The following is a 27,800-nucleotide window of genomic DNA, read 5'->3' as shown; positions in this document are numbered from 1 at the left end:
AGTCACGCCACAAGCGTTAATATTCGACACACAGAACTTCACTCCATGAAATTCAAACCCTGACCGATTATTTTTCTCTTCTATATTTTGTCTTCGGCCATCTGTTTTACTGTCACGAAGTTTATTGCCTTACCCAGCCTTGCAATCGGTAAAAAATTGACTATACACTACAGTATAAACATACAGCATCGTGGAGGGCTCTCGCTCTTACGTCTGCTGACAATAATAAAATATGTTGTGATAAGATGTTTACTGTTCCTTAAGGTATTACTCATTTGATGCATGCATGTATTTGTTGTGTAGTGTGGCCACATCAGTTATTATATGCAACGGGGGATTTCGCAAAACTTTCCGTGCACAGCCTTCTAGCACACGTGTATCGTGTAGGCCTAAGGGCGCAAATGGTTCATTAGCTGAGGATCGCGAGCGCGTGCATGCCTTCGGAAAATAAATTTTTGCAAATGTATGTATGCAGATCCCACATTTTTAAATGCAGTAGTTTACAGATAATACATCAGGGAACAAGTCCATTTACTTATTTATTTACTTATTTATTTATTTAAGGTTTTTCAAACTTGGCTATTTAATGTAGTAATTTTGCTTTGAAAAAGAAATGATAAAAAATTAAGCTACATTTTAAATTTATTTGTGGTAGGCCTACAGTAATAAAAATTATTGTATTTAGTCTTTAAAATGCGCCAAGCCAGAAATCTAAACTATAGATCTATATAAATAAACATAGAGATCCAAGTGATGTTATGTAACAGTGCGCGCATAATTAGCGTAATTTAAAATAGTTATAACCACACAAATACTTAATAATTGTGGAAATAAAACAATACGTGTCTCCTTATTTGATGTCTGGAATTCATGAAAAAATCGACCTTTTACGAGAAGGTCGTGTTTTGTTGCTGTTCGATTTGACAGGGAATAATAACTGTCATACAGTTCATACAGTTCACACATACAGATAACCCTGGTTATCTCGAGTCCACGTACTGCATTACTCCTATGCAAGTGCAGCTGAAATTCTACGTGTAATCCTTTCACATTTCATTATTCTACAGAAGAGGGAACTCTGATCCTGTCACAAACATCACATTAACATTTTCATACCAAAATGGAAGTGACCTTAGTATCGATAATTTTATATCCAATCGCCTTCTTAACTGTAATTCTTGTCGCTCTATATTGTTACATGGTCAGGAATTTTAATTTCTGGAAAAAACTCGGTATTCCATACTTAAAACCGATTCCCTTCGTGGGTAACTTGAAGGACGCAGTCCTCCAGAAGACAAACATAGGACTCTTCTTGAAGAAAGTGTACGATGAAAACCAGGACAAGCCGTACGTGGGGATCTTCTCTTTCGACCAGCCGTGTTTGGTGGCGGTGGACTTGGAGGTGGTCAAGAATATTCTTATTAAGGATTCGCACAATTTTATTGACAGAGCTTTGACGGCTGATGAGAAAGTCGACCCCCTTATGGGGAAAGGTATTCCTCTCTTGAAAGGACAGCGATGGAGGCACGTAAGGACGAAATTGGAACCATCCTTCTCAGCTGGAAAGACGAAGAAAATGTTCGAACAGGTTGAAGCCTGCGCCACACAACTGACTCGTATGCTGGAAGAAACAACGGCTGACGGTGAGTACATGAGATCATGTCAGTAATCAGTTCTGCAGTGCGTGCATCTGTGAGTTTGTGCATCCAGGCCTTCGTCTGTGCTTCCACGCACACTAACTAATTTCTATTTTATTGAGTAACACCTGAACTACATACTTAAATATTCAATCAACTGCCCACTTAGGCCTACCAATATATCTAGTAGTTAACCAGTCATTTATTTACTTGCTTCATTGCCTTTTTATTACCTGATATTTATGTGTTTTCTTCCTTACCTATTTACGTACTTGCTCTTTTTAACTACTCATTTATCTACACACTTATCTGCTTACTTACTACACGTAATTAGCTACCAGCTTATGTATCTATCCCCGTGTGTGCTAACTAACCCCTTTTCAGGTACCTGCTTACTTACCTATTTGTCTTTCACGTTACGTATTTAATTATCCTCTGCTTACCCACCTCTTTTCAATTACCTGCTTACATATCTACATTACCTATTGAACAATATACCTCTCTAACTATACAGAATGAAACGTAAGTAACACCATTAATTTCAGGAGGTTAATCTCCGAGATATTACAAACATAATTTCCTTACACTTTTGCTCGTTTTCGCATCCTTTTTGAGATAAAACTTGCTTTATCTAAACATATTTTATAGCTTGTTTTGTGAAAGCCGTTGAATAATGCCTAATACGCTCAGAAATGTGCAGAAATTTTATCCGAACGAATGTAACTTTTCGTTCTGCGAAGGAAATTTACAACGTTACATTTGTTCGGATCAATTTCTGCTTATTAGAGGATAAAATTAAAATTCTTTAAATGATTCATTATCATAATAAACTGCTCTCTTAAATTCACTGAGCATATTGGGAAATACGTAAATGCTTTTTCCAAAACATGGCATGGAAATTCTTATATAAAACCATTTTTATCTCGGAAAGGAAGAAAAACGAGTAAAATTGTATTAAACTTCTGTTTGAAATATCTCAAAGAATAACCTCCTGAAACTAATGCCTTTACTTACTGTTCACACGGTATGATTCTACCTACTTATCTATATATCTACCTACTTATGTACTTGTCTAATTATCAACCTACATATCTGTCATCCGTCCTCCGTACGCCTGCCCTTGTCTCTGTATCTAATTACCCAACTATCCATTCATAAACTAACGTAAATTTTCCTTTTTTTCTATCTCGCTTCTTTCTTTCTTTTCTTGTTCTTTCCTATTGCCCAGAAGAGAAAAGCGCCACATGTTTTCCAGAAGGCTGCGCAGGATGAACTAATTCAACACGCGGTCCCCAGGTTCCTCCGTGCTCGTGAAGGACGCCACCACTCGGTACACCATAGACGTGATCGCCTCTTGCGCCTTGGGAATCGATGGTAACTCGCTGGAGAACCCGGACTCCGAATACAAGAAGTACATAGAGGGCATCATGGACTTCTCCATCAGGAAGGGGTTGGCAGGTCTCACCATGTTCGTGTGTCCCACCTTGCAGAGCTTCTTCAAGCTGCGGTTCCTGGACGAGGACACAACGGAGTTCCTCAGGAGGCTGGTGTGGACCACCGTGGAGTACAGGTTAACTCACGCTGCTTACTTTGCTAACGTCACAGAATAGTCTCAATAAACACAGAATGTCAGAAAAGCATTGTATAATTTGAGAGCTGGCTTGTATTCATCCAGCAAAGAAACAAAGTCTAAACATGAGTTCTAAAACTAATAACTTCGGAAATGTGACCACCTGTTCATCACAGATATATTGAATGTGATTTCAGTTTTAAAAACAGCATTCGATATACTAAAAACTGGTAGTATTCAACAAAACAACAAAAAACAGTCAATAAACATGGGTTATAAATTAATATTTTCACATATATGAATACTTATTCGTAAACATCATATAATATGTTCATTGTGTTTTCCAATTAAAAAAAATTCAACATTCTGAGAGATGGGAGTATTCATCAAGACAAGAAAAAAGTCTGGTAAAAATGGGATCTAAAATTAATATATTTTCAGATATAGGTACATGTTCTTCATCATCATTATCATAGGAGAAGGTCGTGATTTCCATGGGTCCTAAAATTAAATTTTGTACGAAACGAGTACTTCTAATTAATATTGTAAGAACAGCATACCTATTTTCTAATACTATGTTTTTGCTTGTTTCTAATTGGGTAATTAGTACCATATCAGAAATTCAGTAAACAAAAGGGGTAACAAGGTGTGATTCCATAAGACATAGGGAAGAAGGATGGTTACAATGAATAGAAATCACTTTGTGCATTTCTTACGATGTTAATGAACAAGCACTGATATCTCGAAAGATATTCATTTCAGCCCATACTTCTTAAACTATTGTTTGTTGTTTTGATGAATATTAACACCTCGCAAAACACTGAATGCTTCTTCAACACCCGGTATAAACGACATGTCTATAACACGGGAAACATGTTTAAGTAAATTGCGAGTTAACATATCGACCTCACAGTGTGACACCGACAAGTTCGCAGTACTGTCGATTTGGTCCTACAAAGCCAAGAGTGGAATTTGAGTTGGACTCGTCTTCAGGGCAGGAAGTTACTATATTGCAATTTAAGGACGCATTCTCCAGCCTTTTCAATCAGTCACTCATCCCCGCTTCTCTATGCAATCAGTTGTACAGTCTGTGTCGGAAGTAGACTACGTCCAGCGTTGTCTCTGAAATTACGTTGTTTTGATGTTAACGAATATCGAATGTAGGTCACCGGCTACTTCATTTTGTAACGGTTACTTTACCATCAGTTATGAAACAGATAATTTATGAGGAAACTGAAGTCACTTTGTATGTATGCAAGATTTGTATAACTTTCTAATTACCTCGTTTTTCTTGACTTACTGATTTCATTACATTGTTTATAAACGACGACACCTTCTTAGCAAAAAAACTCGTTGCACTTCCTTGAAAGTTAAGTGAATAATTCCAACGAGAGGGCTGATCGAGGCGGTATCGTCTCGGACTCTCACTTGGGTGGCTCGGGTTCCAATCCCGAGATCGGCCAGTCCGAGTGTGAGATTTTCTCCACTTGTAAAGGGGAATACCAAATTGGAATCTACTTTCCAACTACACTGAACGTTCTGCCCGTTGCTTATATACAGTATGTGATCGTGTTGTCTTGAGGCGAAGTCCCCACGTCGAGTTCCCTCGCCAAGTGAGTCCCTCAATTGTCCATGTCTCGCGTGTGATCCACAAAATTATCCGTTCCCTACGGGCACTGCCTTGTAAGACCCAGAAAGGAGTAAGTCAATTCAACAGTGTGATCCTAAAACTAGCAGTGGCGTAGCGTCAATGAAAGCTAAAAAGCTCAGCTTCCCCAGTTAATAATAATTTCATAATAAACCTGGAGTCTATGGACAAAATTATTTATTAATTTTAATAGAATTTATAATTACGCGTTAAATATTGTGATGCGGCAGCTCAGAATGATTTGTGATGCATCAGTAAACTAGAAGCCTGCACACACCAGCTTCCAAGCAGACTGGTTTCTTACACTCATTCTTCTGTGTAACCCACCCCGCAGATTTTCCACCCTTTCTAACTAAACTACCCTGGTCACAAGGCTCGCATTAAGGTAGCTTTTACATTGAAAATAAGTAGTTTCCGAGTTATCCCTTTTCGTCAGATGTGTTCAGTTGAAGTGTTAGTGTCCATTGTGGCTGATATAATAAATAATGAGTGAAATAACAGTTCCTGACACCAGTTTACTTGAATTTTTAGGACAATTCTATTATCAAGACTGACTTACGAACAAAAGTGTGATCTAAAAAAACAAATGACTGTCAATGAAGGACACAACCAAAAGACAGACACATACTTACGTAATGATACTAATACTGTATCTATTGACCGTTAATATTGTGATTCCTCTAACTATGACAGGGAGTGAGCTAATGTTATACGTATACGTGTCTATTTGTTAGAGATATGTGTAAACCGTGAAATCATATTTTACTACGTACCATTTGAGGCCATGCCTTATTGGTGTTACTTACGAGGTTAAAACCAATCTTCGACTGCTGACTTGACATTGACTACTAGGCCTATTTACTTTAAGACTATATTTTTGTAATACGTTTTCTCATATTGCATGAAAGACAACTTGAATTAGCTTCCCCTGCTCAAAATTTCATGCTACGCCACTGAAAACTAGTTACGTGCATTTGGCCATTTTTATGATTTGTACATTATATGATTACGTTTGAGATCTCTATCATTATATTTTATCCTTGCTGTCTTCGAAAGCAACGCCTATCCTTGTCTAAAAGTTTGTGTTGTTTTGCATGTCACCTGAAAAGTCGCTCACTCCGTTATGTTCACACAGAGTTCTGAACTGTTGACTCCGGGTATAGTCATGAGATAGTCTGATTACTTTGATTGTCGAAGCTTATATTCCAGACGCCAGGAACTCAATGGTCTATTATGTAAGGTCCTCAAAGGTGATATAAAATGTGAGTCTTTCATTAGTAATGTTCGTGTTCCGATGAAATGTGTGAGAGCTTACAAACTCTTCTATAACAGAAATTCAACATTTCTAATCCTCGGTCTCCAGATGCATTACAATGCCAACATGCATGGCTGTGAATTCAATCTACTCATTGTACAGACTTGATTTTTTATGGTAACGACAATTCTTTGATTAGTAAAAAATTATTACCAATATCAAAGTTAATCCTTAATTTTTCATTGTTATTGTTCTGCTAAGAGACACCCAGAGAAGACGGGAAAAGAAAGATTGGCACATGCTGAGTTTGCACTAAAAGATGTGCTCTTGAGCAGAACATTATTAATGAATATTCTGTTATTTTTAACATTACATTTTAATATAAGCAATTTAACCTATACAATATTTTTGTATAGGCCCATTTGTGTGTTTTTTTTAATATTCAATGTAATTGCTATTGTCTCCATTTTGATGTTTATTATTTCTGTATTTATGTCTTAGCCTATTATTCTATAACCGTTGTTGGCTAGAATATTAATATAAATAACAAAGAAAGAAAGAGAGAAAGAAAGAAAAAAATTATAGTAATAAATATTATTATTATTATCATCATCATCATCAGTATCATCATACAAAGAACAGGGACTCTCAACTATGTCACACTTGTGGTAACTGATCAAACAAAACCATTAGTAATAATAATAAACCATGTGCAATCATTATTACAGACAGAAACATGGCTCAGGGCGCAACGACTTCTTGGACCGTTTGATCGAGCTCATGAACCAGGAAAAGATGGACGCTAGTAATGGCACGAAAACCAGTAAGTTATTTCCTTACACATACTGACTTTTTCAGTGTAATATTCTCTAACACTCTGTGTAGAGATTAAAGTAGATACTAATCTATATAATATCTTTATTCGCCAATTCACTTGTTTATTCTGCATTTCTTCGAATTCTGCTACTGATCTCTACCGTATGACTTCTCCGACAGCCATGGACAGTGATGACTACGTAGCACAGGCTTTCGTATTCCTGTTTGCCGGGTTCGAGACTTCCTCCACTACTCTGTGCTTCTCCCTATACGAGCTGGCTTTGCACCCCGACATTCAGCAGAGAGTGAGGGAGGAGATAGCCCGAGTATTGGCTCCACACCAGAATAAACTCACCTATGACAACTTACAGGAACTGCATTACCTGGACATGGTGGTGGCAGGTACGAACAATGATGTGCAGATGTTCAAGGAAATACCAATTTTCAGCATCCCTAATCCAGGAAAGCGCCTTTCTAGCATGCCGCCTCTTTGTCTCATTGGCTTTGCGTAACGATTTCTTCGTACTCTATCAGATCAATTGTGTTTCTATTCAGAATTTATGTGTCATTTTATCCAAGAATTATACAAACATTTTAGTAAATATTTAATAGATTTTTGTTTCAAATAAAAAACATAAATTGGCGATGACCTCGAAATTGATTTTATTTTCTTTTAATTTTGTTTCTTGCACAACACGAAGAGATTAATCAAAATGAACAATCTAATATGTCTCCAGACCACTATGTTTAGGAGAAATTAGTTACCATATGCACAATTAGTTCTACATTTTTTCCGAGATTTTTGGAATCCCAATAGTTCCCAGTTCATAAAAAGGTAGTTACCGTCCTTTTGCTCCTTGTCTTTCACTTGTTCTCCCTGTGTGCCATTTGTTTCCCTTGTATTCCTCTACTTCTCATTCATTCGGGCTTGTTCTCTTTGTGAACTTTAGTTTTCCTTCTCTTCCCTTGTCCTCCTTGCTTTTCCCTTATTCTCACTGTATTCATTTTTCTTCTTTCCCCTTGTTATTATTATCATCTCCTTTCTTTTTTCATATAACCCTTATTCTCTAGTATTCTTTTTCATCTACATGTTTTCATTTTCTTTTCCTTCTATTTTCCTTGTTCTCCTTGTATTTTTTGTTATCATTGTATTTCTCTTTTCTTCTAGTATTCCACATGTTCCTGTGGTCTTTCCCTTGTTATCCTCGTATTTCCCCTATTATCATTATAGTCCCTTGTTCTCCACTATTCCCATTGTTCTGCTTGGATTTTCCTTGTGTTCTTGTACTCCCTTATTCTCCTTGTTACTCTTTCATTCCTCTTGTTCTCCTTGCATTTCTCTAGTTCTCCTTCTATTCCTCTTGTTGCTCCTGTATTCACTTGTTCTCTTTGTATTCCCTTTGTTTTCCTTTTATTCCCCTTGTTAGCAGTATCTCTCTTGTTCACATTGTACTCCAATTGTCTCTTTGCACTACCTCTGTTTTCCGCGTATCCCCCTTTTTTCTCCATATATTCCTCTTGCTCTTGTCTTTCTCAAGTTCTCCCTTATTTTTCTTGTTAAATTTATATTTCCCTTTTACTTCTTACATTTCTCTTGTAATTCTTGCATTTCCTTGTTAACGCTATATTACTCTTTTCGTCCTTGTATTCCCTTGATATCCTTGTATACCCCTTCTTCTCCTTGTATTCCAATTCTTTTCTATGTATTCTTTTGTTCTTGTAATCATCTTTCTCTTTTATTTCTCTAAATCTCCATGTATTATCCTTGTTATCCTTTCCTTCTACTCCTCTTCCCTTTGTTCTCTTTGTTTTTCTACAGACTGGCCGCAATTTTATGAGAAAATCGTTCTCCTCTAAGGACTCACGTTAATGATAATGATATTAAAAACCTCGTAATAATCTCCATCAAAATTTTAACTGTTCTAATTCACTTTTGTTCGTATTCCTATATACAAGGTCCATCAATTAAAATGGCCAGAATCTGTTTCTCATCTTGTCTACAGAGACTCAAAGGAAGTACCCACCAGTGCCGTTCCTGGACCGGAGGTGCAAGAGAGACTATAAGATACCTGATCCACACGGCAGTGGAACCACCATCCTTCCTGCAGGAACAGCTGTCTACATCTCAAACTTTGGAATTCAGAACAATCCAAAATACTTCCCGAATCCGGAAAATTTCGACCCGGAACGATTTTCATTAGAAAACAAAAGGAATCGGTCCAATTTGCTTCATATGCCATTTGGAGATGGCCCCAGAAAATGTATAGGTAAATAAAAGCATGTTACACATAGCTTCTTATATACTTTACATAAAAATTTCCTAATACATGATATATTATGTAATTACTAAATGCTATTTTAATGGAAATCTCCTATCATATCGATGGACAAAATCTCATATCTGGGCAGGTATTAATTCATTTAGTATTCAAACGGAATAAACATTATTTGTAAACCAGCTAAGTTTCTATACTTAACACAGTAGGGTAACATCATTTGACTTGTCTCGCACCTCAAGTTTTGGAAACCGCTGATAAAGATATTTCTAAACTCATGATGCACAAGATTGTATGCTCATAATATTAGACTATCCTGGATTCATATCACAGAAATCCTTGTTTCAAATCAATTAAACTAAAGGTACACAAAATACAATTTTGTATGATCTCCACAGGGAAGCAGTTTGGCTTGATGGAGGTGAAGACGGGATTGGTCCACGTCTTATCGAAATACGAAGTGGCACCCTGCAAGGAAACACCCATTCCTCTTACACTAGACCCCAAGGTCTTCACGCTGATGCCGAAGGACAAGATCCCGCTGTCTTTCAACAGGCACACCTGACTACGTAGGCTAATGTGACGACCTGAAGTTCTGATTTTTCCAACCATCCTTCATTCGATGAAGAACATGACACTGAAGACAAACTGGTTCTTGAATAAGCAGCGGGAAAAGTTTATCTTGTGTAGCATTGATGTTGGGAAAGCAGACCAATGAAAAGTCTATCTCTCAACCGTGTTTACAAGTAAGAAGAGGAATAAGAACTAAAACGAAAATAAACAAAATAAATCAAGGTAATACCCAACCTTATAGACGTCACATTAGGGAGAGGAGCATATGGAAAACCACGAGACACAATATATTTCTTACATATCCATTTCCATTGCGACACGAGTGACATCAGAGTGATCCTTTGATGGAAAAACGTTAGGGGAGAGTCGGGTAGTATCGGACATCGGGTAGTATCGGACAGTGCGTTTCTTTCATCTACCACCATATGGTAGTACCGGAATGACATGGTTACGTTTCTCTATGCGACATCACAGAAACGTAACCATGTCAATCAGGTACTATCATCGTGTGGTAGATGAAAGACACTCACTGTCCGATATTACCCGATGTCCGATACTACCCGACTCTCCCCTATAAATTGTTTCACCTTGTAGGTCGACTATAGACATTTCACTTTTCAAAAAGAAAAATATAGAAAGAACGAAGTGTGGAAAGCAACGAAATAAGAATGAATGAATCAATGAATATATTTTTTTATTGGGTCATTTTACGACGCTGTATCAACATCTAGCTTATATAGCGTCTGAATGATAAGAAGGTGATAATGCCGGTGAAATGAGTCCGGGGTCCAGCACCGAAAGTTACCCTGCATTTGCTCGTATTGGGTTGAGGGAAAACTCCGAAAAAAACCTCAACCAGATAACTTGCCCCGACCGGGATTCGAACCCGGGCAACCTGGTTTCGTAGCCAGACGCGCTGACCGTTACTCCACAGGTGTGGACGTCAATGAATAAATAAATGAATAAATCCATACCTGTGCAGTAACGGCTAGCGCGTCGGCCGCGAAACCAAGTGGTCCGGGCGCGATTCCCGGTCGGGACAAGTTATCTAGTTGAGGTAGATATGCGACAGACATGTACAACAGCGAACTCACTAACCTCTTGTTCCGTCATCGTTGCCATGGCTACCTACTAAACGACTATTATTATTAAAGTGACGAGCAGGTTTTGTTTCTTGCAGTGTTCACAGTTGGCAACACTTGTGATGTTTCCTGACATGTTTATTGACACAATGTGAGAATAAGGACTCATGGAAATCCACATGGAATTCCTGAACATGATCGAAATCACGAGCATGTTTAGATTAAGATTTAGATTTTATTTAATAATAACATATACATAAAAACCTTACATTAAAATACCCCGAAAGATATACATACTTTGTAGACAAAATACTGAAGAAAAAAGCTCACATAAAGATGATAATAAAATTAGTAAATAATAATACTAGTAATAACTGAGTGAAAAAAAAGAGACGATGTTGAGGTTGATGGATTAATATTAGATTATTATTAGTAGTATAATTAGTGCAGGTCATGTTGATATAGCAACCAAGATAAAATAGAAAAATACACTTAGGATAGAAATAAACTTGTTTTACAATACATGGTGCATTATATATATATATATATATATATATATATATATATATATATATATATATACAGGGAAGTCTGTCATATAATTTTTTTAATTCTGGATCTGAAAATTTCATTGCTTGAAGTAGTCAATTCTGGATGAAATTTTATTATCGAATTATATAGACGTGGACCATAATTTGTACTGTGTAGTAAAGCAGCAGATGTGAAATATTTAGGTTCAACTAATTTAAGAATTTCATTTCGTCTTGTATTATGAGCATGTGGCTGAGCTACAAATTTCATTCTATTTTTATGATAGAATTTCATTAAAGAGTATTTATAAATTTGGTCAATTCTAAAAACATTCAATTCTGCTTTTTCTGGGAGCGCTGTGATTTTTATATGTAAAAAATATGTGACTTATCTTTGTTCTAGAAATAAACTATTATTATTATTATTATTATTATTATTATTATTATTATTATTATTATTATTTAATATTGAAGCAAAATTTAATTCAGTACAGGGAAGAAGAGCTAAAATAAAATCAACCTGCCAAGTCAAACTTAAATAAGCGTTAATTTTTCTGCACCCGCCAAACAAAAGAATTAAAACATGATGCTATATATGGTATGGTATGGAATGGTTTATTCTCACTCAAACTTTTGGTCCTGCTGGCCCTTCACTTATATAGTATTCGGGCCAGCAGTCCCTTCCATCTACTATTTACAACTTGTACAATACTCGATGTTAATGACCGACATCTCTTCATCATTTAATGTTCACCCACTAAGTCTTTCATGTTCGTTCACCACACTTCCTATATTTCTGCGTTTATTAAATATTCCTTCTTTCCCTCTACTCCTACCTTCTACTATTTCCTATTCCTAATAACAACGTAACAATTACTTTTTCTATTCATCATTTTCACAGACCAACTTATTTAACATATCACTACAATCATTTACTGTACTATAACTAAGCCTACCCTCTATTATTTGCTTTACATCTATCTATATTACTTCTTTGTCCTACTGATTCCTATCTAGTCTAGTCCTACTTTTAGCTCCTCTACTCTTGCTATATTTACAATACGTCCTACTCATTCCTACTAATTAAATTACTCATCATGACCCTTCTCATACTAAAACACTATTCACCCATATTCACTGCACCCTTAATTAATCCTTCATTCCACTGACACACCATTTCCTTAGATTGTATGCTGGTTTATCCTTGCTGCTCTCCGCCTTATCCTTATCGACTTTCTTTTGCACATTAACCTTTCCCAGCTGTTGTCTCACGTTGCCTACATTTCTTTCGCTGACACCACACACGTCTACATTACCGCTCCTATTCGTTTGACACATTACACTCTTGATGTGACCTTGTGGTGACGTCACTACAGATTTCTTCCATACGTTCGTGCAACTTTTCCCCTCTCGACTCCTCACGGTCATTCCTCTATCTTCACCTTTCCACCGGGCCGGGGTCGTTCTGCCGCATGCTTCTCGATCGGATATAGGCATAATATATAATATAGAAAAATAATTATCAGTAGTTTTAATAGTTTAATAAAAATATTGCTCTTGTAAACTAGAAATAAGGAACGCCTTTTAAAACTTAAAAAAAAAAAAGATTATATCTTATCATTCATTCCCAAAGATTAGTATGTAAAACTATAACCTAAAACTTGTAAATAAAGTATAATCCAGAAATGAATAATTCAAATAAAACCTTCTCCTGTAACATTTACTTTTTAAAGTTGAGCTGTTGTCTTATAAGTAAACTCCTATTTCCTGAATTAATCCCAACAAACCTTGTTGTTCATTTCTTCAGCTTTTATGAAAGTGGAACCAATATTTTAACATTAAACGTTCAATTCTCACAAGTTTTTTGGTAGTACTACACAATTATTAATTTTTTATCTTAAATTCTGGAGGGGCCAACCGCCCAACATTGTCCCCCCCCCAAAAATGCCTCTGTTCGGCACATTCTTAACACAGTTATTCTATAACTAAACTTCACTATCATCGACAATAGAAAACAAACTACTACTACCGCATATGCCAGACAAGGTCACTAAAACCGGCCTAAGAACATCACTCGAGTATTACGTACGCCTACATGCACACATCCAGTTTATACCAGTGGCAATACCCAGTTATCTCGAGTGCACACTGCATTACTCCTATGCAAGCGCAGTTGGTATTCTACTTACAATCCTTTCACATTTGCTTATTCTGCAGAAGAAAGAACTCTGATTGCGTCACTAAATTCACATTAACATTTTTATACCACAATGGAAGTAACCTTAGTATCGATAATTTTATATCCAATCGCCTTATTAACTGTAATTCTTGTCGCTCTATATTGTTACATGATCAGAAATTTTAATTTCTGGAAAAAACTCGGTATTCCATACTTAAAACCGATTCCTTTCGTGGGTAACTTGAAGGACACAGTCCTCCAGAAGACAAACATAGGACTCTTCTTGAAGAAAGTCTACGATGAAAACCAGGACAAGCCGTACGTGGGGATCTTCTGTTTCGACCAGCCGTGTTTGGTGGCGGTGGACTTGGAGTTGGTCAAGAATATTCTTATTAAGGATTCGCACAATTTTATAGACAGAGCTATAACGGCTGATGAGAAAGTTGACCCCCTTATAGCGAAATCTATTGTTCTCTTGAAAGGACAGCGATGGAGGCACGTAAGGACGAAATTGGAGCCATCCTTCTCAGCTGGAAAGACGAAGAAAATGTTCGAACAGGTTGAAGCCTGCGCCACACAACTGACTCGTATGCTGGAAGAAACAACGGCTGACGGTGAGTACATGAGATCATGTCAGTAATCAGTTCTGCAGTGCGTGCATCTTCATCTACACAGTTAACTACCCAATCAATTGTTCACTTACCAATATATCTACTAGTTAACTAGTTATTTATCTCCATTTTTCCTAGCCTTTCTACTTCCTTACTTCATATGTGTGTTTTTTCTTCCTCACTTACCCAGGTATATAACTACTTGCTCATCTACTCATGTATCTATCTTCTTACACACCTATTTACCTACTTATTTATCTACACACTTACCTACCACTTTTCAGCTACCTGTTCACTTGCTAATTATCTACCTGCTTATGTATCTATTTACCTACCGGTTTGCTCACCCCTTTTCAGCTACCTGCTTATTTATGTATTTATCTATCTGCTTACGTACTTAATTATCTACTTGCTTACCTATCTGTTTTCATCTATTTGCTTACATATCTACATTACCTACCTACGTATCTACATTATCTATCGAACAATATACCTTTCTAAATATACAGAATAAAATGTAAGTAATGTCATTAATTTCAGGGAGTTATTATTTGAGATATTTCAAACAAATGTTGTCCACAATTTTGCAAGTCTTTGAATCTTTTCGAAAAAAAAAAAATTGTTTTATATAAAAACATTTTATAGCGTGCTTTGTGAAAACCATTGATTAATGCCTAATATGCTCAGTCAATTTAAGAGAGTACTGTATTATGATAACAAGTGATTGAAAGAATTTTTTTTTCCTTAAATGTACAGAAATTTGATCCGAACAAAAGTAACTTTTCATCCTACGAAGGAAATTTACAAGGTTACTATGTTCAGACCAATTTCTGCTTTTAAAGGACAAATTTAAAATTCTTTGAACAATTTACTATTATGATAATATGCTCTCTTAAATTGACTGAGCATATTGGGAGTTACATCAATGGCTTTTCTAAAACATGCTATGGAATGTTTCATATAAAACAATTTTTATCTCGAAAAGGAAGGGAAAAGGAGCAAAATCGTATTAAGTTTTGTTTGAAATATCTCGAAGAATAATCTCCTGAAACTAATGACATTACTTACGGTTTGCACGGTATATATCTACCTACTTATCTATAATCTACCTACCTATCTATCTGTCTACTTGTCAACCTACACATATGTCTTTTCGTTCGTCTGTACGTATGCCTCTTTGTCTCTCTATCTACCTACACAACTATTCATTCATAATCATCATAATCATCAGCGCTACAACCCATCAAGGGTCCTGGCTGTCCCAAGAAATCTTCGCCACTCCTCTCTGTTTTTTGCTCTACCAATCCAGTTACGAACTCCAATACTTGCGGTACTGGAGTGGGAGGGAACAGTGACAGCGGCAGTCTGGAAGGAAGTACAATCATACTGAAAACATTCGCCCAATTCACGAGAGCAGTATGTCTATTAGTTTTCTAACGTATTTTTGGCGAGATAGAGATACAACCATTCGTACTTACGTGTTCAGAGAAGGAAAGTATTGTAGAAAAGTTTGTTTTGTTTTGTTTGTTTATTTATTTATTTATTTATTTATTTATTCTGGTGAAGTTAAGGCCATCACACCACCAGAAATACAAATGCAATAAAATAAATAAAAAGAAAACTCATAATAGAACTACAACAATATTAATGAAAAAAGAATCATACTATAAAATTTAGTGATTAGTAGAATTGAATTAAATTTGTAAACTAATTAATTTAAATATACTGTAGGCTACTGCTGAACTCACTTGAGAAGTAAAACTACTTGATTTGTATTTTAAGATATCACCAACAAATGATTTTCGCATGACATTATAGGAATATGTTTTTCACGATACCAATCACACATGTCCTAAAATTCCAATAGAATAAAACCAAAAACTTTTTTACAGCATGTTTCCTTAAAAATGACTTGTAACGGTGAAATATTTAATATGAGTAATTCATATAATATTAACATAGCTGACATCAGGGAGTTTGAGCAAAAATTGCAACAATATATTTAATATATTAATAACAAAACCATATAGGCCTAGGTAAACAATATGTATATGACATATTCACACACTACTACAAACTGAATACTGCATATTTTTGGACGATTAATACTTCCCACTCCGCTCGGCTCGGCTTGGTTGTAGCAACAAAGAATCTACCTGCAACCCCCCCCCTCACCGATGGCAAGAATACCACAGGTCCCAGCGCTAAACTCGTCGGAGGAAGACAGTAGCTCTTGGTCTTCCATATATTATTTATTAATTCATATTTTGTTTTGTACATTCTTGTCCTCCTTGTTTAAGTAATTCAGCTTGCAGATTATCTATTCATAAACTAACGTTTTTTTTTTCTTTTGTTCTTTCTCGCTTGTTTCTTCCTTTCTTTTTTTTTCTTTCTTTCTTTCTTTCTTTCTTCCTTCTCTTTTTTTTTTTTGGCCACAGAGAAAAGTGCCACATGTTTTCCACAAGGGTGGGCAGGATGACCTAATTCAACACGTGGTCCCTAGGTTCCCCCGTGCTCCTGAGGGACGCCACCATGCGGTACACCATGGACGTGATCGCCTCTTGCGCCTTGGGCATCGACGGCAACTCTCTGGAGAACCCGGACTCCGAATACAAGAAGTACTTAGCGGGCATCATGGACTTCTCCATCAGGAAGGGGCTGGCCAGTCTCACCATGTTCGTGTGTCCCGCCTTGCAGAGCTTCTTCAAGCTGCGGTTCGTGGACGAGGACACAACGGAGTTCCTCAGGAGGCTTGTGTGGACCACCGTGGAGTACAGGTTAACTCACGCTGCTTACTTTGCTAACGTGACAGAAGTCAGAATAGTCTCACTAAATACAGGATGTCAGAAAAAAAAACATTGCATAATTTGAGAAGGGGCAGTATTAATGACACCAGGAAACAAAGTCTAAACGTGTAAAATCTTACGAAATCTGATGACTTGCTCATCAACATCACAGAATATTACGATTTCTAAAAATATTGAATGCTTTTTGTAACACACTGTCGAAAAGATAGTTATATAATATGGGAAATATGTTTAAGTAAAATAATCTCTGAATGGATTAAAAAAGCACTTTATTTTTATGTTAACGACTACTGGTCATTGGCTACTTCTTTTGTTGTAGATTGTTTACCATCAGTTATGAAACAGATAATTTATGCGGGAACTGACGTCAGCTTGTATGTATGCAAGATTTTTATAACCTTCTAATTATCTCGTTTTTCTTGACCTACAGATTTCATTACATTATTTATAAACAAGGGCAGCTTCTTCGTAAACAACTCGTTACACTTGCTTTAAAGTTAAATGAATAATGAGAGGGCTGGACGAGGAGGTATCGTGTCGGACTCTCATTCGAGAAGCCCGCGTTCACAACCCGAGATAGCCCAGTCCGAGTGTGAGGTACTCTCCACTTGCAAAAGCGAATGCCAAATTGGAATCTACTTTCCATCCACCCCGAAGATTGTGTCCGTTGTCTATATAAAGTATCTGTTCGTGTTGTCTTTAGGAGGTAGTCCTTACGTCGAGTGCTCGCGCCAGAGATTGTCTCCATTGCGCATGTCTCGCGTGTCATCCACAGAATTATCCGTATGCTACGGGCACTGGTTTCAAAGGCCCAGTAATGAAATTAAACGAAAAAAAAAGGCAACAAAAAGGAATAAGTCAACTGAAGAATGTGATCCCAACACTTGCGATGTTGATTTGGACATTTTTATGATTTATACATATTATATGACTATGTTTCAGATTTCTATCATATCTTAAGCTTTCTTCCTTCCAAAACAACGCCAGTGCTTGTCTTAAAAATTTGTGTGTTTGTGCACGTAGAAAACTCTCTCAGTCCGCAGACCGGTGGTTAAAAATCTAGACCAGCCCTTTCATAAAATGGAATTAGTGCGTTTTAGTATCCCACTTCTTAATTGAGATTATATAGGTTTCTATGGAAAAAGAAGAGGTTTTCCATTTCACTCTTGATCCCTTGTATATCACGTTAACATTGATTTTTTTATTTATTATTATTATTATTATTATTATTATTATTATTATTATTATTACCTACTTACTTACTGGCTTTTAAGGAACCCGGAGGTTCATTGCCGCCCTCACATAAGCCCGCCATTGGTCCCTATCCTGAGCTAGATTAATCCAGTCCCTACCATCATATCCCACCTCCCTCAAATCCATTTTAATATTATCTTCCCATCTACGTCTCCCTCCCAACTAACACTCTATATGCATTTCTGGATTCGCCATACGTGCTACATGCCCTGCCCATCTCAAACGTCTGGATTTAATGTTCCTAATTATGTCAGGTGAAGGATACAATGCGTGCAGCTCTGCGTTGTGTAACTTTCTCCATTCTCCTGTAACTTCATCCCTCTTAGCCCCAAATATTTTCCTAAGAACCTTATTCTCAAAAACCCTCAATCTTTGTTCCTCTCTCAAAGTGAGAGTCCAAGTTTCACAGCCATATTGAACAACCAGTAATATAACTGTTTTATAAATTCTAACTTTCAGATTTTTTGACAGCAGACTGGATGACAAAAGCTTCTCAACCGAATAATAGCAGGCATTTCCCACATTTATTCTGCGTTTAATTTCCTCCCGAGTGTCATTTATTATTATTATTATTATTATTATTATTATTATTATTATTATTATTACTGTTATTATTATTATTATTATTATTATTATTATTATTATTATTATTATTATTATTATTATTATCATCATCATCATAGAAAGAACGGGGTCTTTAACTATGTTACAGTTGTGTTAACGAATCAAATAAAGCCATTAGTAATAATAATAAACCATGTGCAATTATTATTAATTACAGACAAAAACATGGCTCAGAGCGCAACGACTTCTTGGACCGTTTGATTGAGCTCATGAACCAGGAAAAGATGGACGCTAGTAACGGCACGAAAACCAGTAAGTTATTTCCTTAAACATACTGATTTCTTCTTCAGTATAGCATTCTCTAACATTGCGTGTAGACATTAAGGTAGATACTAATCTATATAATAACTTTATTCGTCCATTCACTCGTTTATTCCTGCATTTTTCCTAATTCTGCTAATGAGCTCTACCGTATGACTTCTCCGACAGCCATGGACAGTGATGACTACGTAGCACAGGTTTTCGCATTTCTGTTTGCCGGATTCGAGACTTCTTCCAGTATTATGTGCTTCTCCCTGTACGAGCTGGCTTTGCACCCTGACATTCAGCGGAGAGTGAGGGAGGAGATAGCCCGAGTATTGGCCCCTCACCAGAATAAACTCACCTATGACAACTTACAGGAACTGCATTACCTGGACATGGTGGTGGCAGGTACGAACAATGATGTGCAGATTTGCAAGGAAATACAATGATTTCTTCCTACTCTAATCAGACGAATTGTGTTCGTGTTCAGAATTTATGTCACTTTATCCAACAATTATACAAACATTTTAGTAAATATTTCATGGATTTTAGTTTCAAATAAAAAACATTAATTGGCGATGAGCTCAAATTTGTTTTTTCTTTTAATTTTGTTTCTTGCATAACACAAAGAGATGGATGATATGATCAGTCCAATGTATCTCCAGACCGCTATGTTTAGCAGAATTAGTACTACGTGATTAGTGAAATATTCGGAATCCCAATAGTTCCCAGTTCATGCCAGCCAGTCACCGCTTCACTTCTCCTTGTTTTTCCCTTGTTCTGCCTGTGTTCCCCTTGTTTCGCTTGTATTCCTCTACTTCTTATATATATATATATCCCTTATTCTCTTGTATTCTCCTTCGTCTCCTTGTATTTCTCTTGTTCACCTTCTATATCCTTTGTTTTCATTTTATTTAACTTTTTCTTCTTGTATTAAATTTATTCTTGTCGTCTTAACCTTGCTCTTCTTGCATTCCCCTTGCTATCCTCGTTATCTTCTCTAGTATGCTTGTAGTCCCTTGTTCTCCATGTAGGCCTATTCCAATTCTCTGCTCGCATTCCCCTTGTTATTCTTGCATTCCGTTCTTCATCTTGTATTCCTCCAGTTCTCCTTCCACTTTTCTTGTTACCCCCAGTATTCACTTGTTCTCATTGTATTTTCATTGTTATCCTTCTATTCCCTCTGTTATTCTTGCATTCCCGTGTTATCTTTCCATTCCCATGTCATCCTCGTATTCCCTTGTTTATCTTGTATTCATTTTTCTCTATGTATTGCCTTTGTTTTCCTTATTGTTCTTCTATTCCCTTCGTACTTGTACTCCCATTGTTCTCTTTGCATTACTTTTGTTTTCCGTGTATTCCCATTTTTTCATCTTATATTTCTCTTGCACTTGTATTCTCCAAATCTTCTTGTATTTTCCTTGTTATCCTTGCATTTCTTTTGTAACACTTGTATTCCATTGTTATCCTCGAATTACTCCTCTTCTCCTCGTATTTGCCTTGTTCTCCTTTTGTTCCCCTTGTTTTTGTATTCCTCTTGTTCGCCTTGTATTCCTCATGCTCTTGTATTCCTCTAATTCTCCTTGTATATTTCCTTGTTATCCTTGTCTTCTACTCATCTTCTCTTTGTTTTTTCATATACCCTTCCTCTGTAAGGACTCACGTTAATGATAATAATATTAAAAATCGCTCGCTCATAGTGATTTCCATCAAATATTTAACTGTTCTACTTCATTGTGTTCTTCGTATTTGTATAATATATTCCATATTCACTGATTAATATGGTCAGAAATTGCTTCTGAGTCTGGATCCATCTTGTCCACAGAGACTCAAAGGAAGTACCCAATACTGCCGTTCCTGGACCGGAGGTGCGAGAGAGACTATGAGATACCTGACCCACACGGCAGTGGAACTATCATCCTTCCTGCAGGAACAGCTGTCTACATCCCAATCATTGGAATTCAGAACAATCCAAAATACTTCCCGAATCCAGAAAACTTTGACCCGGAACGATTTTCAGAAGAAAACAAAAGGATCCGGTCCAATCTGCTTCACATCCCATTTGGAGAAGGCCCCAGAATATGCATAGGTAAATAAAAGCATGTTACACATAGCTTCTTATATACTTTACATAAGAATTTACTAAAACATTATATATTACACTGGCCAACAAATTTTTTGTTGCAGTTTTATCAACAGCTGTTATTAACTAATTTGTGGGTGCTGATTTCACATACGAGCTTACTTTTTTCTGAAAGGTGTTTTTTTTGCAATCGACATTTGTCAAAATTTCAATTTTCATTTTTACTCATTCACCTCACAGCATATGTGGAGAGATATTTGATTAAACTGTCCTAAAATTAGCTGGACAATAAAGATTACATTGCAATATATTCTAAATTTCTTCAGTAATAGAAAATGAAACACAAAGTCGTAAACTCTCTTAAAATTAGTTGATTAATAAACATTGAACTGCAATATAGTGTAAATTTATTCAGTAACACAAACGTAAACACACAGTCACAAACTGATTGCTATATAACACATTTGTTACTATGCCATTATGTAGTAGAACACGTTTCAGACTGCGCATACTTACTTACTTACTTACTTATACTTACAAATGGCTTTTAAGGAACCCGAAGGTTCATTGCCGCCCTCACATAAGCCCGCCATCGGTCCCTATCCTGTGCAAGATTAAGTCAGTCTCTATCATCATACCCCACCTCCCTCAAATCCATTTTAATATTATCCTCCCATCTACGTCTCGGCCTCCCTAAAGGTCTTTTTCCCTCCGGTCTCCCAACTAACACTCTATATGCATTTCTGGATTCGCCCATACGTGCTACATGCCCTGCCCATCTCAAACGTCTGGATTTTAAGTTCCTAATTATGTCAGGTGAAGAATACAATGCGTGCAGTTCTGTGTTGTGTAACTTTCTCCATTCTCCTGTAACTTCATCCCGCTTAGCCCCAAATATTTTCCTAAGCACCTTATTCTCAAACACCCTTAACCTATGTTCCTCTCTCAGAGTGAGAGTCCAAGTTTCACAGCCATACAGAACAACCGGTAATATAACTGTTTTATAAATTCTAACTTTCAGATTTTTGGACAGCAGACTGGATGATAAGAGCTTCTCAACCAAATAATAACACGCATTCCCCATATTTATTCTGCGTTTAATTTCCTCCCGAGTGTCATTTTCAGACTGCGCATAGGTAAACAAAAGCATGTTACACATAGCTTCTTATATACTTTACATAAGAATTTCCTAACACATTATATATTATGTACTAAATGATTGTTTAATTGAAATCTCCTATCATGTCGATGAACAAGTACTCGTATCTCGGCAGGTATTAATTCATTTAGTGTTCAAACGGAATAAGCACTATTTGTAAACCAGCTAAGTTTTCATACTTAATACAGTAGGTTAATATCATTTGATTTGTGTCGTGACTGAAGCTTTGGAAACCGCTGATAAAAATGTTTCTAAACTCATGATGGCAGTACTTGTTTTACATCACAATTATTACACTATACACATAGGCCTAACACAATCTTTTATGATCTCTACAGGGAAGCAGTTTGGCTTGATGCAGGTGAAGACGGGATTGGTCCACATCTTATCCAAATACGAAGTGGCTCCCTGCAAGGATACACCCATCCCCCTTATTCTAGACTCCAGGGCTTTCAGCCTGGCGGCAAAGGAGAAGATTCCGATGACTTTCATCAGACACACCTGATTACGCTATACGATGACCCGAAGTTCTGATGATCATACCACGTGCTGCATGCGATGAACGACATGAAACTGAAGACAAATCTGTTCTTGAATAAGCAGCGGAAAAATTTCATCTTGTGTAACAGAGATGATGGGAAAGAAGCGACTACAAGGTCACCCCTTGTACCAATGAAATGTGTATCTCTGAACCCTATTTATAAGTAGATATGGGAACTTTAGCCACTATTCTTTGAAGTTAAGTGAGTACGGAGTTTGTGCAATGAGCCAAATTACTTAACGAGTAGTAGAGCGTGCTGATGTACGAAGAAAATAAACAACTCCTACATCAAGGTTAACAAACATACACATTAAAGGATGATAACAACAATAGAGCTGTGTTGTGTATTACAAAAGAATAAACAGAGTCTTTTTCTGTAAACTTTGGAATTAAAATGTTACTGCCTCACAGGCGCTATTCTTATTGAAATGTTTTAAGCCTATATTACAACAATCTTTGATGTAAGAATTTAATTTAAAAAGTTACTATATGAGAGGCACTACTTTTAATAATATGGTTAAGCCTATATTACAATAATTTTTATGTAAAATTGTAACCTCAAATATTAGTCCACTATTTCACAGGTACCTCTTAAATCAATATTTAAGCCCATATTACGGTAATCTTTGTTGAAAAACTTTAACTTAAAACACCGATACAACTGTATCACAGGTAATGCCCTGCATGAAATGTTTAAGCTTATATTACAATAATATTTAATGTAAAATTTAACTTAAAATACCGGTACTATTATAACACAGGTACTACACTTGTGTACAAGTATTCTTTCCAACAAAATGTTTAAAGTGCTTGTCCTCAACTTTGTTGAAAGGAATGTTGGTATACACCATCATTTCACACAGATCTCTGCTAAATTCGTCCACTGGCACTGAATTACTAGATGAATGTAGATCGTCAGACTTACTTCTTCCTATAAATTTCAAATGATTTATTTTTCTTTAATTTCATTGCTGCTCTAAATATCATCTTTTAGAACATATTACGTCAGACTTGCATAAATTACACAGAATTATGTAGCCACTTAACGGACATATTGTCTTCCGAATTCCGTACCCACTTCTGTACTTTCGTACACTTGTTTTATGCACCTTTATCTCAACTAGGGGTGACCTTGTAGTGCGCGTTATTTGTTGTGATTTTGAGCACGGCGGCTACTGAAGGCACGTGCCGTATTGTGTACCCATGCTCACCTATAATCATTTCAATGTTGTGGGACTAAGAAAACGATCTTTATTTATAACAATAGAAATAAGAACTAAAACAAAAATAAACAAAATAAATCAAGGCATTACGCAACCGAATAGGGGACACATTAGGGACAGAACCGTACAGAAAACCACGAGGCACAATGTAGTCCTTACATTTCTATTTCCATGGTGCCACGAGTGACGTCAGAGTGAACCTTTGATGGCAAAAGTTACGAACTTTTTCTTCTTGTAGATCGAATATAGACGTTTCACGCATCAAACAGGAAAATATAGAAAGAAGGAACAGTGGAAAGCAACGAAATATGAATGAATGAATGAACGAATGAATGAATGAATGAATGAATGAATGAATGAATGAATGAATGAATGAATGAATGAATGAATGACTAGGGTGCTCTGAGACGGCGCTCACATATTTCTCTGTGATTTGTTATTAAATTGCTCATGTTGTATTCCAGTTTATTCGAGCTGTCACTCACATTATGAAACTCTGCCAACCCTATGTGTCACAGACCTCGCCCTGTCAGTTACCTAAACCGTACCACTAATTAAAATTCTCTGTAATCTTGCCATGGTGATACTTCAATATGGTAAGGGAGTAAATCTGATTTGAAATTCGTCTGAAAAAAAATGGCTAAGCCTACAGACTGAAGACAAAATAAGCGCAAGATGATGAAACACTGTGGCCAGGAGCGAAACTATATCCAACAACTTCCACCAAGAAGCATGCATAACAAAATTTTGAGTAAAAGCAGCAGGATTTCAATACTGCCCACCAAACAACTATTTGAATAATACTTTTGGCCGTACAAAATATTTTGGCTGTGGAGAATGTGAAAAGTCGGATAACAAAATCTGGTTCAAAAGAGCAGAGTTCTTGACATCTTTAAAAGGAGAAACATTCACCAACGACTAGGATCATTAGACCATTTTTATGATGTTATGCATCCAAATGCGAGGTGGCGCCCTGCAAGGAACACCCATTCCTCTTATTCCAGACCCCAAGGCCTTCACATTGTTGGCAAAGGACAAGATTCCCATGACTTTCATCAGACACACTTGATTACGTAGGCTAATATGATGACCTGAAGTTCTGATTTTTTCAACCATCCTTCATTCTATGAAGAACATGACGCTGAAGACAAAGTGGTTCTTGAATAAGTAACTTTATCCTGTGTAACATTGATGTTGGGAAAGAAGCGACACAGAAACACAGCTGTGATATCAGAATTCAAGTGAGAGCATGTATTTAGAACTTTCCTCTTTGTTGTTCGATAAGAAAGATTTCAATTTCATCAGCACACATTCAGTTCTCAAGGCTTGCATCCATTTGAAAGTCATTTCCATACTATCCCACAAATTATTTCAATTTTACCAGATTTCTGCCCCACTGCATTCAAAATCGCGGACTTCTGTCTTTTCGGCCCCGTGTTTCTCCTTAAACTTAAAATCACTGATAGTCCGTGAAATCCAACGAATATAGGCCTACAACCCTATCCGGGTGGCATTCGTAAATCTGACGCTGACAGGTGGGTCACCCCTCCTCAACTCTCATAGATCAGCTCCCAGCCCCAAGCCCTTCCCATATCAGAATCGTAAACCCCAACAACCTCGAAGACTTCACTTCAGTCTATTTTTAACTACTGTAGGTAATAGATGAAATGAGAAGGTGGAGTGTTGGCAGAATTACACAGGGAAATGGGAGTGTCCAGAGAAAACCCCTTTGAAACGTTGGCTATGTCCACCATATATTCCACTACGACCTGGACGCCTGCATAGAAGACCAGCGTGCTAACGCTAAGACATAGACGACTCAACACTGAGTTTACAAAGGCAGTGTAATAACAGTTGAATACGTGCAGTGTTGCCAACACATAAATTGTACCCCCGTCAGTATAACACCTGGAAATCCGTCAGAATCCGTCAAAATTAAAAAAAAAATAATAATACCCAATATATATACAAGCAATTTTAACACAACTTACTTACTAATTCTGATTAAAATAATTATTCGTCAACATTGACTTGATTACGAGCAAATTTGAAACAGGACATTCTTAAACATAGTACGGAACAGGCAGGGCTGTTCAAATAAAAACTAAAATCTCCCAAAAATTAAACAATTAAAAATGACAGCAGCTAAAAATGTCAAAAGACGATGTAAATCGTAATTCCCGTCAGAAAATCCGTCACCCGTCAAAGCCATTTTTTTCCCGTCCGCTACGTTGAAATTCCGTCAATTTCGAAGGAATTTCCGTCCAGTTGGCAACACTGAATACGTGGTCTCACGAGGCTGGGAACTCCGACAGTTTGTGTACTGATGTCAAAAGAAAAAACGGCCGCTCTCTAGAAAGTAAGCTCCCTTCGGGTATCTCCGCTATAATTCGAGACAGGCGATGGTAAATGTTGGTGGCCTACGTTGCCTGATATCTATAGTTATAATTAAAGTGTTCGCCATATAACTATTATAGCGTAATGATAGCGTTTCGTGAAGTCGTGCGTTCAAATACAACCAAGTGCTTTTTATGTTTTTTAAGAGAGAAAGAGAGAAAATATAACTTTTTCTGTCTCTTTGTGACTGTTTTAGTAATTAACATCAAGTTCATGAATGTATTATGCCATGACTTTATCATTATTTATTATAACATTATGGGTAAAATGGAAAGAATGTATAAATACACACAAAATATTTCATCACAGAATGTTGGATAGTTTATTAGTTATGTGGGAAACGCTTCATCAATGCACAGTGAATTGAATTTTTAAAACAAAAATGTAAATAATTTTTTAATTGTAAACATATTTTTTTCTTATAACAAAGTAAAATAATGGAGGAAAAAATGTTGAATATTTCCAACATTTTACTGTTGTAAGCTGTACCTAACCCCTTAAACATAAAATTAAAAGATCTGACAACATATGCTTGACAGAACCTAAGTGTATCGCAGTAGCAGTTTATAATCACAGTAGCAACTTCGGTCCAAGGCTCTACAATAAGATAAAGTTAAATTATCAAACATTCAATTTGCTAGAGCTCCTTATTTTAAAAAATCAATTAAAGATTATTGTTTAGAGAGAAAGTATAAAATAGTTTCAATTACTGTAATAATTATGAGTTTTTCTTTTTATCGTTTTAGATTTTACTATGTTACTTAATAAAAACTCTTAAAATTTTGTGGAATCCCACATGATCACAAGTATGCAGCCTGATTTTTCTGGGAGCGCTAGAGTGGTTTTTATATGTAAAAAAATATGTAACTTACCTTTGTTCTAGAAATAAATTATTATTATTATTATTATTATTATTATTATTATTATTATTATTTAGTATTGAAGCAAAGTTTAATTCAGTACAGCAAAGAAGAGCTAAAATAAAAACAACATGCCAAGTCAAGCTTAAATATGCGTTAATTTTTCTGTACCCAACATACACAAAACTTAAAATATGATGCTATATATGCAGAATACAACAGAAGAAAAATAATTATAATTAGTTTTAATAATTTAATAAAACAATATTGGTCTTGTAAACAAAAAATAAGGAAAGTCTTTTAAAACTTCAGAAAAAAATATTATATCTTTCCATTTACTCTCAAAAATTACAACGTACATCTATAACCTAAACCTTTTTAATTAAATGTAATCTAGAAATGAATAATTCAAATAAAACTTTATCCTCTAAA

At 36.2% G+C, this 27,800-nt stretch overlaps 2 protein-coding genes across 2 annotated transcripts; both read left to right on the top strand.

Annotated features, from left to right (window-relative positions):
- Positions 1 to 971: 971 nt before the first annotated feature.
- Positions 972 to 11,818, top strand: LOC138702850 (cytochrome P450 6j1-like). Its single transcript, XM_069830199.1, has 6 exons — positions 972 to 1,643; positions 2,934 to 3,207; positions 6,839 to 6,933; positions 7,107 to 7,328; positions 8,930 to 9,193; positions 9,601 to 11,818. Exons 1-6 carry the CDS (start codon positions 1,121 to 1,123, stop codon positions 9,765 to 9,767), a joined length of 1,545 nt encoding a protein of 514 aa, XP_069686300.1. The 5' UTR covers positions 972 to 1,120; the 3' UTR covers positions 9,768 to 11,818.
- A 1,719-nt stretch (positions 11,819 to 13,537) lies between these two features.
- On the top strand, positions 13,538 to 22,997 carry LOC138702848 (cytochrome P450 6j1-like). Its single transcript, XM_069830196.1, has 6 exons — positions 13,538 to 14,180; positions 16,681 to 16,954; positions 19,020 to 19,114; positions 19,292 to 19,513; positions 20,931 to 21,194; positions 22,686 to 22,997. Exons 1-6 carry the CDS (start codon positions 13,658 to 13,660, stop codon positions 22,850 to 22,852), a joined length of 1,545 nt encoding a protein of 514 aa, XP_069686297.1. The 5' UTR covers positions 13,538 to 13,657; the 3' UTR covers positions 22,853 to 22,997.
- The last annotated feature ends 4,803 nt before the right edge of the window (positions 22,998 to 27,800 follow it).

Source organism: Periplaneta americana, chromosome 7, assembly GCF_040183065.1.
Source record: "Periplaneta americana isolate PAMFEO1 chromosome 7, P.americana_PAMFEO1_priV1, whole genome shotgun sequence".
NCBI classification, from domain to species: domain Eukaryota; kingdom Metazoa; phylum Arthropoda; class Insecta; order Blattodea; family Blattidae; genus Periplaneta; species Periplaneta americana.
This window is presented reverse-complemented; position numbering and strand designations above follow the sequence as displayed.

Coding starts and splice junctions, on each gene's coding strand:
- LOC138702850 (XM_069830199.1), top strand. CDS start 1,121: ATGGAAGTGACCTTAGTATCGATAATTTTATATCCAATCGCCTTCTTA. Junction 6,934..7,106: donor TAGTAATGGCACGAAAACCA/GTAAGTTATTTC, acceptor CTTCTCCGACAG/CCATGGACAGTGATGACTAC. Junction 9,194..9,600: donor TGGCCCCAGAAAATGTATAG/GTAAATAAAAGC, acceptor TGATCTCCACAG/GGAAGCAGTTTGGCTTGATG.
- LOC138702848 (XM_069830196.1), top strand. CDS start 13,658: ATGGAAGTAACCTTAGTATCGATAATTTTATATCCAATCGCCTTATTA. Junction 19,115..19,291: donor TAGTAACGGCACGAAAACCA/GTAAGTTATTTC, acceptor CTTCTCCGACAG/CCATGGACAGTGATGACTAC. Junction 19,514..20,930: donor CCTGGACATGGTGGTGGCAG/GTACGAACAATG, acceptor TCTTGTCCACAG/AGACTCAAAGGAAGTACCCA.